This window comes from Myiozetetes cayanensis, unplaced genomic scaffold (genome assembly GCF_022539395.1).
Source record: "Myiozetetes cayanensis isolate MyiCay16 unplaced genomic scaffold, myiCay2020 scf32, whole genome shotgun sequence".
Classification (NCBI taxonomy): Eukaryota; Metazoa; Chordata; class Aves; order Passeriformes; family Tyrannidae; genus Myiozetetes; species Myiozetetes cayanensis.
The window spans coordinates 2,039,100-2,053,797 of record NW_026087544.1 but is presented as its reverse complement, the minus strand read 5'-3'; the positions used below and the strand labels follow the sequence as shown (position 1 = coordinate 2,053,797).

The 14,698-nt window shown below is 51.3% G+C and overlaps 1 protein-coding gene across 1 annotated transcript; it reads left to right on the top strand.

Moving 5' to 3' along the window:
• The first annotated feature begins 931 nt into the window (after positions 1-931).
• On the top strand, positions 932-13,506 carry SLC26A9 (solute carrier family 26 member 9). Its single transcript, XM_050326854.1, has 20 exons — positions 932-1,056; positions 2,056-2,195; positions 2,389-2,499; positions 2,780-2,955; positions 3,228-3,392; positions 3,930-4,082; positions 4,454-4,536; positions 4,788-4,935; positions 5,629-5,742; positions 6,190-6,267; positions 6,806-6,901; positions 8,683-8,789; positions 9,303-9,372; positions 9,465-9,557; positions 9,966-10,082; positions 10,615-10,932; positions 11,148-11,202; positions 11,558-11,703; positions 12,474-12,551; positions 12,851-13,506. Exons 1-20 carry the CDS (start codon positions 932-934, stop codon positions 12,896-12,898), a joined length of 2,421 nt encoding a protein of 806 aa, XP_050182811.1. The 3' UTR covers positions 12,899-13,506.
• Positions 13,507-14,698: the final 1,192 nt, after the last annotated feature.

The window sequence follows — 14,698 nt, the reverse complement described above, 5'->3', positions numbered from 1 at the left end:
CAAGCCAAACCACAAATAATTACCAAGATCCTTGTTTTATATCTGACCACTTCCTCCCTCCCCTCCCAGCCTGGCCAGTTTGGGATGATTCTCCCCTCTTCCCAGGCATGGCTGGTAATGGTAAAATGAGGGTTCTCTCGAGTTCATCACCTCTCTGGTGGGACCCAGATACGGGGCACGACTAGTCTGCCCAGATGTTTTGGCATCTTCATCACTGAAATGAATTAGCAACAGTTATCTCTCTGCACATCGCTTCCTAGAGTAAACCAAGGACTCATCCACAGCCTCTCACAGCAGGAGAGGATTGGGAAGGCTGTGGAATGCTGATGGGACGGGGCAGCGTGGCAGGAACACCTGGGATGGAAACAGCCTTTGATCGTGGTGCCAGTGTCTCCCACTGCAAACCCTGCCAGGGCTGCCCAGCCTTGCAAGGTCTTGCCAAGCCCACCGATGGTGAAACTGAGGCATGAGAAAGGTCAAGTGACTTGCCCCAGGCAAAAAGGCAGAGGCTGGCAGAGCCAAGATTAACATCCCTGCTCTCTGCCTGCCAGGCAATCCAGGACTGGCAGGATCCCTTTGGCACGGCATCACTCCTTAACACCCAACTTCCAACCTCCCTGTGCCAGGCAATCCAGGATGGCTGTGTCCCCTCTGCACGGCATCACTCATTTAGCATCACCTCCCAGGAGCTGGTGAAGCTCCCTGTGCAGGAGCAGCAGCCCCTGGAGCTGGGAGAAGCCACTCCCAGGACCTGCCTCTGCGCCACGGGGAAACTATTTAGGGTGGAGGAGTTCGGGGAGGGCTCCCAGACGCTGGAGGTGTCCGGTCTGTTATACTGCAGGTGGGGCCAGCTCCACTCACATTCTTGCCTTTGTTTTTTTCTCCATTTTTTTTTTTTTTTTTTTTTGGGAAAAATTTCAATGACCCAGAGATGAGCCAGGCCAGGCCCCGCTATGTCGTGGAACGCCCCGCGTACTCCGTCAGCCTCTTCGACGAGGAGTTCGAGAAGAAAACCAGGACTTACCCCCTTGGGGAAAAGCTGAGAAGCCTTTTCAGGTAATATAGAATGCTACAGCTGGGGTATGTGTGGGTTTACTGTGGAGTTGGGGTATAACTCAGACCTGGGGATGTAGGTCCCATTTTTATCCTGGCAAGCCTTCTTCATGGTCTCCAGGGTTTTGATGGATGGAAGGCATGGGAGAAAATGCAAATTGCACTGAAGCAAGTGAAACTGGTGGCTCTTTTCACTGCTGGGTTGGAAGGCAAATCAGCAGAACAGTTTGCAATAAGTGCATTTGAGATTTGGGGGTCTGTTTCCCCAGGGGTTTTTTTTGAATAGTAAAAAAAGCACAATTGGTGATGTGGGTATTGGTGTGTGGATTATTTTTTTAAGCCTTTCAAGCTGCAATTTCCTTTTATCAGCTTCCTGATCAAAACCAACACCAACTTAAAGAAAGGTTTATAATCATGCAATAAAGATGAATAACCTGACACTGATACATTGCTTGGAAATCTATCTTCCTTCCTTGGAAGAAAGAAAAGTAGTAACACAGGAAAGAGAGAGCATGAAGTTAGCAAGCAGAAATGTGAGATGTTGCATGTGTCAATCCAGAAACAATCTTCTTTCTTCAGACACGCTTGGAGGGTTTTTTGTGACCAAGCACCTGAAAGAGTTCATCTTTGGCTCTGTGCAACTGTCCCGTGAATCTCTGAGCTGTGTTTCCTCCCCACAGCTCACCTATCCCCTGTTTGAAGGGGAGCAGGGTATTGGGGAGCTAAATCCTTCATTCTTTGCAGCTTCCAGCTGTGGCAGCATTGGGAACCTCTCACTGTATGAGGAAGGTCCCAATAATAACCCTCCACTGTGTGTACAGCTAATTAACCACAAGAATCTTGCCCTTGTGGGGAAGGGAAGTGCCCCAAACTCTGGGCTCAGAATTTGGTGAGGTAGAAAGTCTGAGACCCTCCTGGGAAGATCCTTCCTTGCTCACTTCCCAGCTCCCTTGCTTCCTCCCTACTTTACTTATTTGCTTTCGTGTTTTATATCTCCATTAGATGTTCAGCCACCAGATTCAAACTCGCCCTCTTTCGCCTGTTCCCGATCCTGGTGTGGCTTCCCAAGTATAAAATTAAGGACTATATTTTGCCTGATGTCCTCGGAGGGCTCAGTGCAGGGACGATCCAAGTGCCACAAGGTGAGATGTGATGGCTGTCTGGGTCTCCAAAAGGGAATTTTTGTTTGCCATTTCAGGGTCTGCAGATGATGCTGATGCCCAGTTTGGGGTGGGTTACCTGCCTTTACTGCTGGCATTTTTGAACCCAAGCTCTGCCCCCAACCTGGTTGTTCCTATATTTCTTTGCAGTGACCATTTCTCTTGTGTTTTCCAGGCATGGCCTTTGCTCTCCTGGCCAATCTACCTCCTGTCAATGGGCTCTACTCCTCTTTCTTCCCCTTGATAACATACCTCTTCCTTGGGGGAATCCATCAGATGGTCCCAGGTAAGAGCCTGCAGAGCCACTGTCTGCACAAAACAGTTAAATACTGGCTGGGAGTACTCACTGTGTCCCAGAATGGGGATGTTTGCTCTGTCAGGGGTTTGTGGGATCCATGATTCTGGCTGCACAGCAGGATCTGACCCCATTGAACCATGGCCACGTCCCTCTGTGGGGCTGGTGATGGGCTGGGTGACTCGACCTGCACAGCCCAACCTGCCCCAGTGCCTTCCAGGACAGGATGCTCCCTAGAGAGAGCTCCTGACCTCACTGTCTTGTGCTGCAGGTACCTTTGCTGTCATCAGCATTATTGTTGGCAACATCTGCAATGAGCTGGCTCCAGAGTCAGACTTCCAGTACTTCAACCACACCACCAACGAGACCAGTGTGAACACCACGGCCCTGGAGGCGGCCAGGCTGCAGATCTCTGCCACCTTAGCCTGTCTGACAGCCATCATACAGGTAAGGACTTGCTGCACCACCTCTGCTGCGTCCCCTGCCCCACGGGGAGTGGGCCAAGCTCTCCCTGGAGCAGGGATGGTGGTGGCAGACGCTGGAAGAGGCCCCACTTCTCAGCGGGATGCCTCCAAATAGAGCTTTGGGGGGGATCCCACCCTTGCTTTGGTCTCGGTGTGAAATTCTCCTCACGTGGTGAGGGCAGGATGGCGGCCGGTGGTGGCACCACCCTGCAGCTGCCACAGCTCTGAGAGCACCTCCTCTGTCCCACCCTCCAGCTGTGCCTGGGATTCGTGCAGTTTGGCTTTGTTGCCATCTACCTCTCCGAGTCCTTCATCAGGGGCTTCATGACGGCGGCGGGGCTGCAGATCCTCATCTCCGTGCTCAAGTACGTCTTCGGCTTGACAGTCCCGTCTTACACCGGGCCCTTAGCTATCGTCTATGTAAGTGGGTGCTCTGGGCAGACACCTTCCACCACCCCTCAGGCATCGCTGACACCCCCCCTGCAGAGGGAAAGAGGGGCTTGGAGAGAAGGGAAGGGTGGAGGGAAGGGGAGTGCGTCCACCAGCCCTGCCCTGCACACCCTGCTGCTGCCCTGCAGGGCATTATCTGAGCCCCTGCTCAGTGAGTTTCCAATAAGAAATCGTTAAATGGAAGTGGGATTTGGGGAGAATGTGAACTGTGTTGCTTTACATTCACAATTGTTAGAAAAAGAAACTTCCTATGAGCAGGTTTGCCCATTCCCTGGATTTCCTGTATCTTCCATGGATGCATCCTCCACTGATGCAGGCAGACCTGCATTTAACCACCAGCACAGGCCCAGGGCTGGTGGCTGATCCCTCAGAGAAGTTTCCAGCACTTCTCTCATCCCATCTCAGGGTGTTTGCAGTGATGATGGTAACAAGTGCCCTCCGTTGTGCTGCCCACGTTGTGCAGTCTCTGGTTCCCCGTGACACCCTCTCCTCTTCTCTCCCCTTTAGACATTCATTGACATTTGTAAAGGTCTGCCCAAAACCAACCTGGCCTCCCTGGTCTATGCCTTGGTCAGTGCTGTGCTCCTGATCATTGTCAAGGAGCTGAACCTAAAGTACATGAAGAAGATCCGGATGCCCATCCCCATGGAGATCATCATCGTAAGTGACCCCCAGACTGCCCCTCGGACCCTCCCCTCCCAGCCCCAGGACACTGCTGCTCACAGCAGACCCATCATGCAGAGCATCTACACACTGAATATGATGTGACCCACATATGGCTTGGGGTCAGGAATTGGGCCATCCTCATGGAGGACACCTCTGACTCCCAGCTCATCCCTGTTAGGCTGTACCTGCATCCTGGGGATGCTGAGGATGGGGAGTGTAACTCCTGCTGGCACTGTTCTCTCCTCTCCTAGCCCAAATTCGGTGCTGATTTTATTCTGCCAGCCCCGGGAGCACAGCAAGATTAGGGCTCTGAGCCAGCTCAGCTCTTCCTGCTCACTCTCTTTATTCTCTTTGTTGTCTTTCAGGTCATAGTTGCAACTGCAATCTCTGGCAGCTTCGACATGCCCGAGAAGTACGGCATGCCCATCGTTGGGAAGATCAGCATGGGGTAAGTGCCTGTGCAGCTCTGACTCGCCTTCCAGACAATTTTCCTTCCTCCTCCTCCTCCTGCAACCTGGAAAACACCTCACTCTTCCCTGCTGTATGACAGTCCCCTTCCAGGACTGTCAGGCAGCGCTGTTACACAACCCCCACCATCCAGAGTGCTGGCATGGATTATGTCATCCCTGAGCACACCAGCTCCTCACCCACCTCGCTGGCCCCACAGACACTCACGTCCCACCTCTGCTCTGAGTGCAGGTTCCCAGAGCCCACCCTGCCCCTGGTGAGCAAGTGGAAGGACATGGTGGGCACCGCCTTCTCGCTCGCCATCGTGGGCTACGTGATCAACCTGGCCATGGGGAGGACTCTGGCAGCCAAGCACGGCTACGACGTGGACCCCAACCAGGTAATGCTTGGGCTGGAAGGTGCAGGCAGGGACTGCTGCTCTTGCTCTCAGGCGTGAAGGGGAAACCTCACGGCGTGAACGGGAAAAGCGCTCGGACGTGCTCGGCTCCAGACGGACGTGCTGCTCCCCCACGCTGGCAGGCTCAGGTGGCACAGGGCCATGTGGGGGGTGAAAGGACACGGCAGACACATCTCCAGAGAGCCTGGACAAGGCTGAGCTCTGCTGCCTTGCTCTCCCTCCAGACCCGAGGGTTCTGCTGGCACAGACAGCCTCTTGGCAGGTTGCTGAAGCACAACGATGTATTTCTCAGTGAGCAGAGAAAGACCTGGATTCCTGGTGTGTCACCCAGATACTGTGGGAGGCAGGACATTAAATAATCCTCTTTTGTCATCACTGGCACAGTGGCAGCTTTCAATAACAGTCACACATACCACATGGAGCCCTGCCCTTAGTGTGTCAACAGATGACAACGTGTTTATGTGGAATTGTGCTTCCAGGTTTCCCTGCTGTACCAGAACCCATCCCAGCTCTTACTGAAAGGAAAGGGTCTGGGATACACTGCTGGGAAGCCAGGGCCCTTCCCTGGCCACACAGACCCCAGACTCAGGCACCTGCTCTCCTGTCTGGCTGCTCACATGTGTTGGCAGGATGGGCAGCTGTTCTTTGTGATGACCATATTCCACATGTCCACAGGAAATGCTGGCCCTGGGCTGCAGCAACTTCTTTGGATCCTTCTTCAAAATCCACGTGATCTGCTGCGCCCTCTCTGTCACTCTCGCCGTGGATGGGGCAGGAGCAAAATCCCAAGTTAGTACCTCCTTCTCCTCCTCCTCTCTTCCCTATATGACTCTCCTCAAGCACAAATCCTTGAGTTGCCAAGTGCTGCCAGCCTAAGGTGGCTCTGCAGGTCTGGAGAAGCTTCACATTTGAGTGCTTCATGTTGTTGTTGTTGTTGTTGTTAAAGGAGAATTTCCTCCCTCTCCAACCCCATTTTGTTCCCTGGGTGGTTCTTTGGATTCACTCACAGATGCAGAGCTGTCAATCTGCATTCCCAGTCTGGCTCTCAGAGCTACCAGTGAGGGGTTATCTGTGATCTCTGCAAAATCCTGCCTATTTTCAGAGGCAATCATCTGCTCACATAAAATACTGCAGTGACCAGTTGTGCCCTTGGCTGCAGCAGCAGGAGGAGAAAGACCCCTGGGGAGTTTAGGAAGACCCTGCTGTTTGCTGCAGTGATCTCTTTCCTCTCTGCAGGTGGCAAGTTTCTTTGTGGCCTTGGTGGTTATGGTGACCATGTTGTCTCTGGGAATCTACCTGGAACCTCTTCCAAAGGTAACACAAACATCTGTGCAAGCAGCGGCCGTTGCGACACAGGCTCCACACACCCAAGAGAGGGCACAGCCTGGCTCCAAAAAAAACCCTGATGCAAACCCCTGCATGGCAGGGGGTTTGTTCCTGGCCTGGGGACCTGTCTGCACTGAGTCTCTGGAAGCAAGAATCACAGAATCATGGAATGGATGGGGTTGGAAGGGACCTTAAAGCTCATCTCGTTCCACCCCCTGCCATGGGCAGGGACTCCTTCCACTAGCCCAGGTTTCTCCAAGCTCTGTCCAACCTGGCCTTGGGCACTTCCAGGTGATGGGGCAGTCACAGATTCTCTGGGCAAATACAAGTCTAAACAGCAGTTTAAATTATAGTCAGAGAATAGACTAAAATACTCTGCTCAGATTCAGGCAAGATCTTTGTGAGCATCATCCTTCCCCATTTCCTTGTGGGATGCAGACCAAGGAAGGCAGATGCTGCAGAAAGCACCTGCTGCCAACCACGGCACATCCACACCCTGGCTGACACCATCCCCTCTCCTCCACAGTCTGTCCTGGGAGCCCTCATTGCAGTGAACCTGAAAAACTCCCTCAAGCAGCTGGCTGATCCCTTCTACCTGTGGAAGAAGAGCAAGTTGGACTGTGTGAGTGCCCGGGGTGGTGGGGGCATCACCTGCCTCAGCTGGCAGCTCAGCCCAGGGCTGTGCAGGGCCCAGGCAGGACCAGCAGGTTTTGGGGGGCATTTAGGGGTATGAATCCCTTGCAGGAGGTGGGTTTTGCTCTCTCGGTGTGATGGTGCTTCCAACCCCTCACCAAGGAGGCCCTGGAGCCTGTCCTGCCCAGCTGAGCACCCCGGTGCTCAGAGCACATATCAGAGAGGCCTGAACTATTACCTGCTGTGTTTAAATGCCAATCAAGTGCGGGAGCCTGTTTGCCCAGAACTAGCCAAACCGGCCCTGCTCAATATCTGCGAGTCATGACTTAAAAACTCACACAATAGCCCTCCAGGGTGAGGAGAGCCCTTCACAGTGATAAGGACTCCAGGCACTGGTTGATGTATAAACCCAGGCAGGGGGTGCGGGGGAGTGAGAACGGAATTTGGAAATGTCTGACATAAAAAGACAGTGTTTGAACAGGACTCCCACGGCTGAGTGGTGTGTGTGGACACTGAGCCAATATCCTGTCAGGTCCCGACAAACCACCTTATCGGGGGAATCAGGAGTCCAGAGGGGCTGACCTGAGCCTTTAAGAGCTTCCCCAAAATACTGTTCAAACAGGTGCTGGAGAAGGGATGGGTTGGCAATCTGAGCACATCTCTGAGCGGGTTCTGCTGATGCTGGTGGGTGGGATGGAAGGTCTGTCGGTTCATGTGAGGGCAGTGAAGTTACTGCCCTTTACCAGAGCTCACACAGAGGAGCACAGACCCACCCCATGGGCTTAGAAACCCCAGCCCAAAGCCTGGGCAGACCCCTGAGGGTCATGGTGGACTGAGTGGAGGTGCATGGAATGCAGGGACCAGGCAGATGCCAATGGAGTGAACGGGATTCCCCTGACCTTAATCTCCTTGGAATTCGAACTAGATTCAGTGTCCTGTCCCAAAATGGGGAACACTGATTCTGGGTGTTGTTCAGACCACTGGTGTTCATCTCCTTAAGGCTGGTTGTCTTTCAAGGACAACAAACTCCACAGACAGAGCCCAGCACGAAGCCTGGATGGTGGGAAGCCCTTCCCTGCCATTTACATACACAATCCATATAAATTAGGAGGTTGAAGTCATCAGTTACTCTGACTCGTCCAAGGTCAAAGTTAGGTTTTATTAGCCTTGAGGATGGGATTAAAATAACCTGATAATGATTCTCAGAGGGCAAGTTTATGAGCTGGGGCAGGACCAATTTCAAGTGGAGGGAGCTGCTCAAGCGCTAACATATAAAAATGACAAATGCCAGAGCTCTGAGCTGGAGGTGAAGCAGGTTTTGGGGTGCTCTGTCATACCTGGCCATCAAACCCGCTCTGTGGTCGGGCCATTTACAGCAGGTGCTCAGGAGGTTCTTGGGGAGATGCTGATTCCCTCTGAAATGCCCTGACTGCCAGCAGGAGCTTCTTGGGGCTGAGAGCAGATGGTGTAATCTGCAGGAGCCTTTCCTGGGCTAGCCAGGCTGATACTTTTTTGGATGGAAGGAGCAGTGTGTTCGTGCAGCCGTGAAGAAACTCACTGGCTGCTTTTACGCCCGAGAAACTGGGGCTCCTGGCAAACTGCCCAGCGAGGATGTTCCGCATGAAAACACGCCAAAAAAACCCGGAGAATTCGGGTTCTGGAGAATCCAGGTCTTGGTCTGTCGATCCCACGTGGTTTTGGGAGTCCAGGATATCAGCACAGGGCCGTTTTCCATCTGAAATGACCAGCCATGCCCTTCTCTCTCCGCAGTTGGTGTGGCTGGTGAGCTTCCTCTCCGCTTTCTTCCTGAGCCTTCCCTACGGAGTCGCGGTGGGCGTGGGATTTTCCGTGCTGGTCGTGGTTTTCCATACCCAATTGTGAGTACCAGAGTAGGTACAAGAGACAGCAAACCCCCCACCCCCAGGGGCAGAACGGAGGGTTTTATAACCGACCTCTGGCCCGCGTCTCGAAGGAACGCGCGGCAGGAGCCCGGGGGAGCGCAGGTGTCCTCCCCGGAATGTGCAAACAGGAATGGCAGGCGCTAATTTACTGCCTGCATTCCCGCTCCCGTGCACATCCCAAGGCGAGGGGAAGTCTCAGGGTGTTTGCTTCAGCACGAAAATCACCCTTGCACAGCTCCCAGCAGAAAGTCCCGCTCATCCAAAGAGCCAGCCCCGCGTATGTGCAGAGGCCGGCGGGAAGTTTTTCACACCCTTTTTAATCCGTCAAAGCCCCTTTTATTAATATTTCCCAGTCTGGGACCTCCTGCAGGGATGAAATGCAAGTATTTTCAAAAAGCAAATTTTCAAATCCTGGTGTGGAATGTGAATCAAAGCAGTTTTCTTCCCCTGCAAACATCCACTCTAATGCTGCTCCCTTCTTTCCTGCAGCCGGAACGGCTCTGCCCTGGGCCAAGTGACTTCCACCGACATCTACAAGAATCCCAAGTCCTACAACAAGGTAAGGTGAAGATGAAGCATCCTCAGGGTAATTGCTGTTCTTTGTTTGCCTCTGGTACCCAGGCCTGGTCTGAGCTCTTGTCTCTGTTGCAGGTACACGAAGTTAATGGGATCAAAATCGTGACCTATTGCTCGCCTCTGTATTTTGCCAACTCCGAGATATTCCGGGAGAAGGTCATAGCCAAGGTGAGCGATGCCCTGACAAATTTCTGCCTGCAGCCAATCCCAAATGGCCCTTGCTCTCCTCTGCATTGCTGCATGGAGATAATTAAGCCATGGATGATCACGACAGATGGTCACATCCCTCCTTTACTCTTCCACCCTCTTCTCCCTGAGCTTCAGGACTGTTTGTAGAGCTCATTTGAGAGGTTATACCTGAATCCTGGCAGGTATCCCCCTCCAAGCTCTGCCAAAACAGGGGCATCCTGCTACTGCAAGTCTGTCCCTGCATGTGCAGGTACCCTGAGTTGCTGAAGATGTTTGGTTGCCACCAGGATCATCTCACCCTGCTGCCACAGGCTGGGAAATACCAGGAAAGACCCTGACTATGGGTCTGCACAGACCTTTTCAAAGAAAACTCTTTCTTTCCAACAGACTGGGGTGGATCCTGGGAAAGTGTACTTGGCCAGGAAGAAGTACCTGAAACGGCAGGAGAAGGGGACAGCACAGCCACCAACGAAGCTCCCAAAATTCTTACTGAAGCAGAACAAGGTAACTCAGGTCATGTTCCTGTGATCATGAATAAAATCACAAGTCCCCACCAAACAGCTCCCCTTGACACAGGATTTTCTGCATTGTCTTCCTGGCCACATTCACCACCTCTCACCTCCTTTCCTTCCCACCCACATCTCCACTCCTCCCAATAGCCAAAACCTTAGGATGCAGGAGAACTGGGAATTACTGGGAATGAGAAAGCCACAGAGATGGCTGGAATGGACACATGGTGAACAGTTTGGCAGAAACCAGGCTTGTCATCCTTCTCTAAAGATGCATCTGTGTCAGCATTTCAGTTCCAAAGTGCCCTTTCAAAGCCCGTTTTCCAGCCAGCCCAGCTGCATTTTGGTTTGCAGTGCTGAGCAGTTTTGAAGCACGGGAAGATGAATCATGTCAAATTAATCTAACGAACTCCAGCCCCAAGGGACACTCAGTCTAGGGCCAGGTTGGAGTCATCCCAGATTAAAAACACCTCACTGCCAGTTGGATATAGTGGATGCCCTGACTCTGCATTTCTGCTTTGCTGCAGACCTTGTCTTTGCAAGAGCTCCAGAAGGACTTTGAAAGCACCTCTCCGACAGACACCAACAACAACCAGACGACTGCCAACGGTGCCGGCATCTCCTACGTCACCTTCCGCACCCCTGCCAGCGGTGCTGGGCCGGTGCAGAGCTCCAGGGACCTGGGCAGCACCACCACCCTGCAGGGAAGCACTTTCAGCGTCATGCCCAGGGCAGATGTTGACCCTGTGCTGACAGCACCGCCCTACATCAGCTTTCACACCATCATCCTGGACATGAGCGGGGTGTGTTTTGTCGACCTCATGGGCACAAAAGCTCTGAGCAAGGTTAGTTCTGTGCTGCAAGCACAGCCAAGCTACAGGTGCCTTCTACTTCCTTGGGCATCTCTGATAAAAGGTGTTTACCTGCCTCAGTAGGTTTGTGTGCTTTTCTCCTTCAGCATCCCCAGAACATGTAAAGCCCTGATATAAGACTTCATGTATTAACAAAAGCTGGAGCAGCAGCCTAATTAATCCTTTCTCTCCCCTCTCATCCCTTCTAGCTGTGTTCCAGTTACCAGAAGATTGGGATTAAAGTGTTCCTGGCAAATGTTCAGGGTAAGAACCCACAAAGAACACATTTCCAAGTGATCTTCCCCCATTTCTGTGCTCCTGACAGAGGGGAGAACCTTTCTGTGTTCTTTATGCAAACTGTGTGAGATGTCAGCCTTTTGTTGGACCCAACCAGAACAGAGGAGAGAAGAGAACAGAAGAAAGGAAACACTGTTCTCTGTGTGGGAAATCAGTCCTTTCATTTGGGAAGTGATATGGCTGGAACATCTCCAAAAACACGGAGCAAAAGAAATCCCTACTCTCATTTCTGCAGCAAACCTGCACACCTTCAAAGCCACACACGCCTTCAAAGGCTTCTCCTTTGCTTTCCTCCTCATTCACGTGCCTCTCCTCTCTCCAGCCCAGGTGTACAATGACATCAGCATAGGTGGAGTCTTTGAGGAAGGAGGCCTGGACCGAAGTCACATCTTCCTGACCATCCACGATGCTGTTTTGTTTGCACTGGCCAATATCAAAGAAGTTGTCCACCCCCCCATCTTGGAAGAGGTAAATTCGCTCCACAGACTCTCCCAGCTCACAGGACTGTACTTATCAGGTTCACTGGCTGCATCAGCACCAAGGAAGAATAACAAATTGCTACTGCAGCTGATAAAGCTTCCTGTTTATCTCAGTAGTGGCAAATGTCTAAATCCAACAAAATATTTCTGCTAGTTACCATGTACAGGCCAAGCACCTACTGATTGAATGGATTTCCATGGGAATTCAGAAGTGTAAATGTCTTGGCTGAGAGAATAATGTTGTCCCACCCTGGAGCAGCCAAAAGGGCAGTTCCAGCACCGTGGCCTCAGTCTGGTGCTGGGTGGAACAGGCAGCTGCACACAGAGGCAGAATTTGGCCCTCAGAAATGAAGGCAAAGCAGATTCACCTGTCCAGGAGTGATCTCAGCATCTGTGAACTCTCCCTGGGTTGGGAGGAGAAAAGGCCAAGGCAGGAAGGCGGCACATTCTGAGGGCACAGTGTCAGGCAGGCTCTTTTCCCAAACTGGGGTTGGTTTATTGTGTGGTAATTTACCTGGAATCAGGGCAGTGGGAGCCAGTTATCTCACAAGAACAAGTTAAGGTATCTCATATCTGGGCAGAGTGATATGTAAATGCCAACTTAGTCACAGGAGATAAACAAATGGAGCAGGATTGCTTCTGTGCCCCTTCCCCCGGGCATTTCTGTCGGAGCACCTGTGATGTTTGAAGCCTGGGTTAGTCATTATTTTTGTTCCTTTTGACCCTGACAATTTGTGGATTCGATTTTTTTCTGCACAGAGGCCAAACCAGACAGAGCTCTCCATCTCTGATGAGTCTGTGGATGAAAGCAGTGCAGAGTTCAAGAACCTGGAGGAGGTGAGTTCTAGTGCCAGGGGTCACTGCAGCCATGGGTGTAAGGTGGAAATCAGAAGTCATGTTTGGGGTTGATTAGACAGGAACTCCCCTGTGCCACTGCTGGGCAAACTGCAAGTAACTGCAATGCTTTGAAAAGTTAATTGCAACCTCCCACCACCAGCTTTCCCTCGTGGAGAAGGGCTGGGAAGGGCTGGGGTTTCTGGTGGTGTTTCCCTGCGGGACTGAACGATGCTGAGCTGTGCTGGTGGGTCTGTGCCACGGCACCAGCCCTAACCCTGCGTGTCTTCTGTGCCCTTTAGGAGATGTTTGGAAGCATGTTCCACTCAGAAAACCAGACAGCTCTGTGAGCACCAAAGTGTGGGCAAACCCTCCAGAACGGACTCCTCTCTCCAATCCTTTTGTGAAGACCTGGGGATGCAACAGGTTTGCAAAGCAAGAGGCCATCCCACCTCTGGGACTGACACATCCCTCCTTCCTGCTCTATTTGTGGTGTTCAGAGCAGTGGACTCTGCAGCAGGCAACAGCACCCTAGGGAAGCAGGAACTCAGGAAATGCCATCCCATGGATTAGAGGAGAAGGGAGCTCATTTGAAGGCAGGTGCCTTAACCCAGGGGAGGATGAGTCACCGGTGCCAAGCGCTCCCCTTTGTCTCACACAATCAACCCTTCTGCCCACATCGGATTATGTAACTTGGGCATCCTGCTCCTTCCTTTTCCCCTCCTCCCTCTCTTCCTGATGAAGTGAAATACAGGCAAATATTAAAAGCCTGTCAGGGCTTTTGATTCTCGAGCGAAGGCGGCTCTTGCAAAGCCGTTCTGTGAAGTGCACTGACCTGGGGGGGGGGCCTGGAAGTGCAGCCCCCCCAATTTCCCCTCCTGTTTGTGCAGCACCACCTCTGCCTCTCCTGTGGCCCCTCTGCCAGTGACCCCCCTGCTCCCTTTTCTCTGTGACCCTGAGTCCCACAAACCACTGCCTCAAACCCCAGTGCCTCAAACCAGTGCTGTCATTTCTGACACTCCCAAGACCTTGGTACTCCCTCTCAGAAGGGCTAATTTCTGAATTATGTGGGGTGTTTTTATTTACTAATAGGATGTGCTTGTAATCAGACATCAGAATTCCTTGTTACATGCATATTGCCCTGCCTGCCCGCTGGGTTGAGAAGAGAAACCTCTTGTTCAGTATGTGATATTTCCATTCCAGTTCTCTACTATATTTGATAATTTTCACTAAAATTCACCACAGACTGATGCTGCCAGGACTATCTACCTCGGGCAAACTCGCCTGCCTCGCTGACCCAGAGACAGACCCTGGAGATCTTCATCATTTCTGAAAACCTGACAGACATTCTTTTATATTTGAGTGATGCTCACAACAACTGCTCTTTTAGTTTCCTTGTCTGATGCCTTCTCTTCTTACCCAGTGCTGATGATGTGACAGTAATGACAAGGTGTCAATAGAAAACCTGAAAATTCTAAGTGCAAGCCAAGGGTTAAAGGAACCCTTCTTTCTTCAGTGCATTTCAACCCCAAGTATGGCTTTTATGAAAATAAGGTTATACAAAAATTAAGGTAAAGACACATATTTGTACCTCTTAAATTGTGACAAACCCAATTTTTTTGTCTGAATTTCAAATCTTCCTACAAAATATTTCCAGCTCTGGGATAAAATGCAGCAGTTGCCAAGAAAAAAAAAAACAACTGGACAGTAATGGAAGCAAATCTGGGCAGTCTGTTTTCTTCCCATGAATGCAAAAACAAAAGAGGGGCCTTAATAATGAAAGTAAATTATATTTTAAACTGTTATTTCTATTTTATTGCTCTAAGATATTACGAATATGAGCAAGCTTTAATGTAAAGTTTTGAAGTACATAGACATTATTAAGCTGATTCACCAGCAGATTGCTGAAGGCTTTCTGGGAAGAGAGTGTGGGGTTTTCCTACAGCTCCCAGATACCTCATTTTTAAGGAAAACAGAGCTTCATGAACCACCTTAGCTAGACAGCCAGTAAAGGAAACAACATCAGGACCCTGCCAGCTTGGTTTTATGAAACATCTCATCAACTAAGTCACCATTTCTCTACCTCAGTTCCTGAGAATAATAAAACCAAAGGAGGGTAGTTTCCAAGAGGAAAAACCCACTAGCTAATG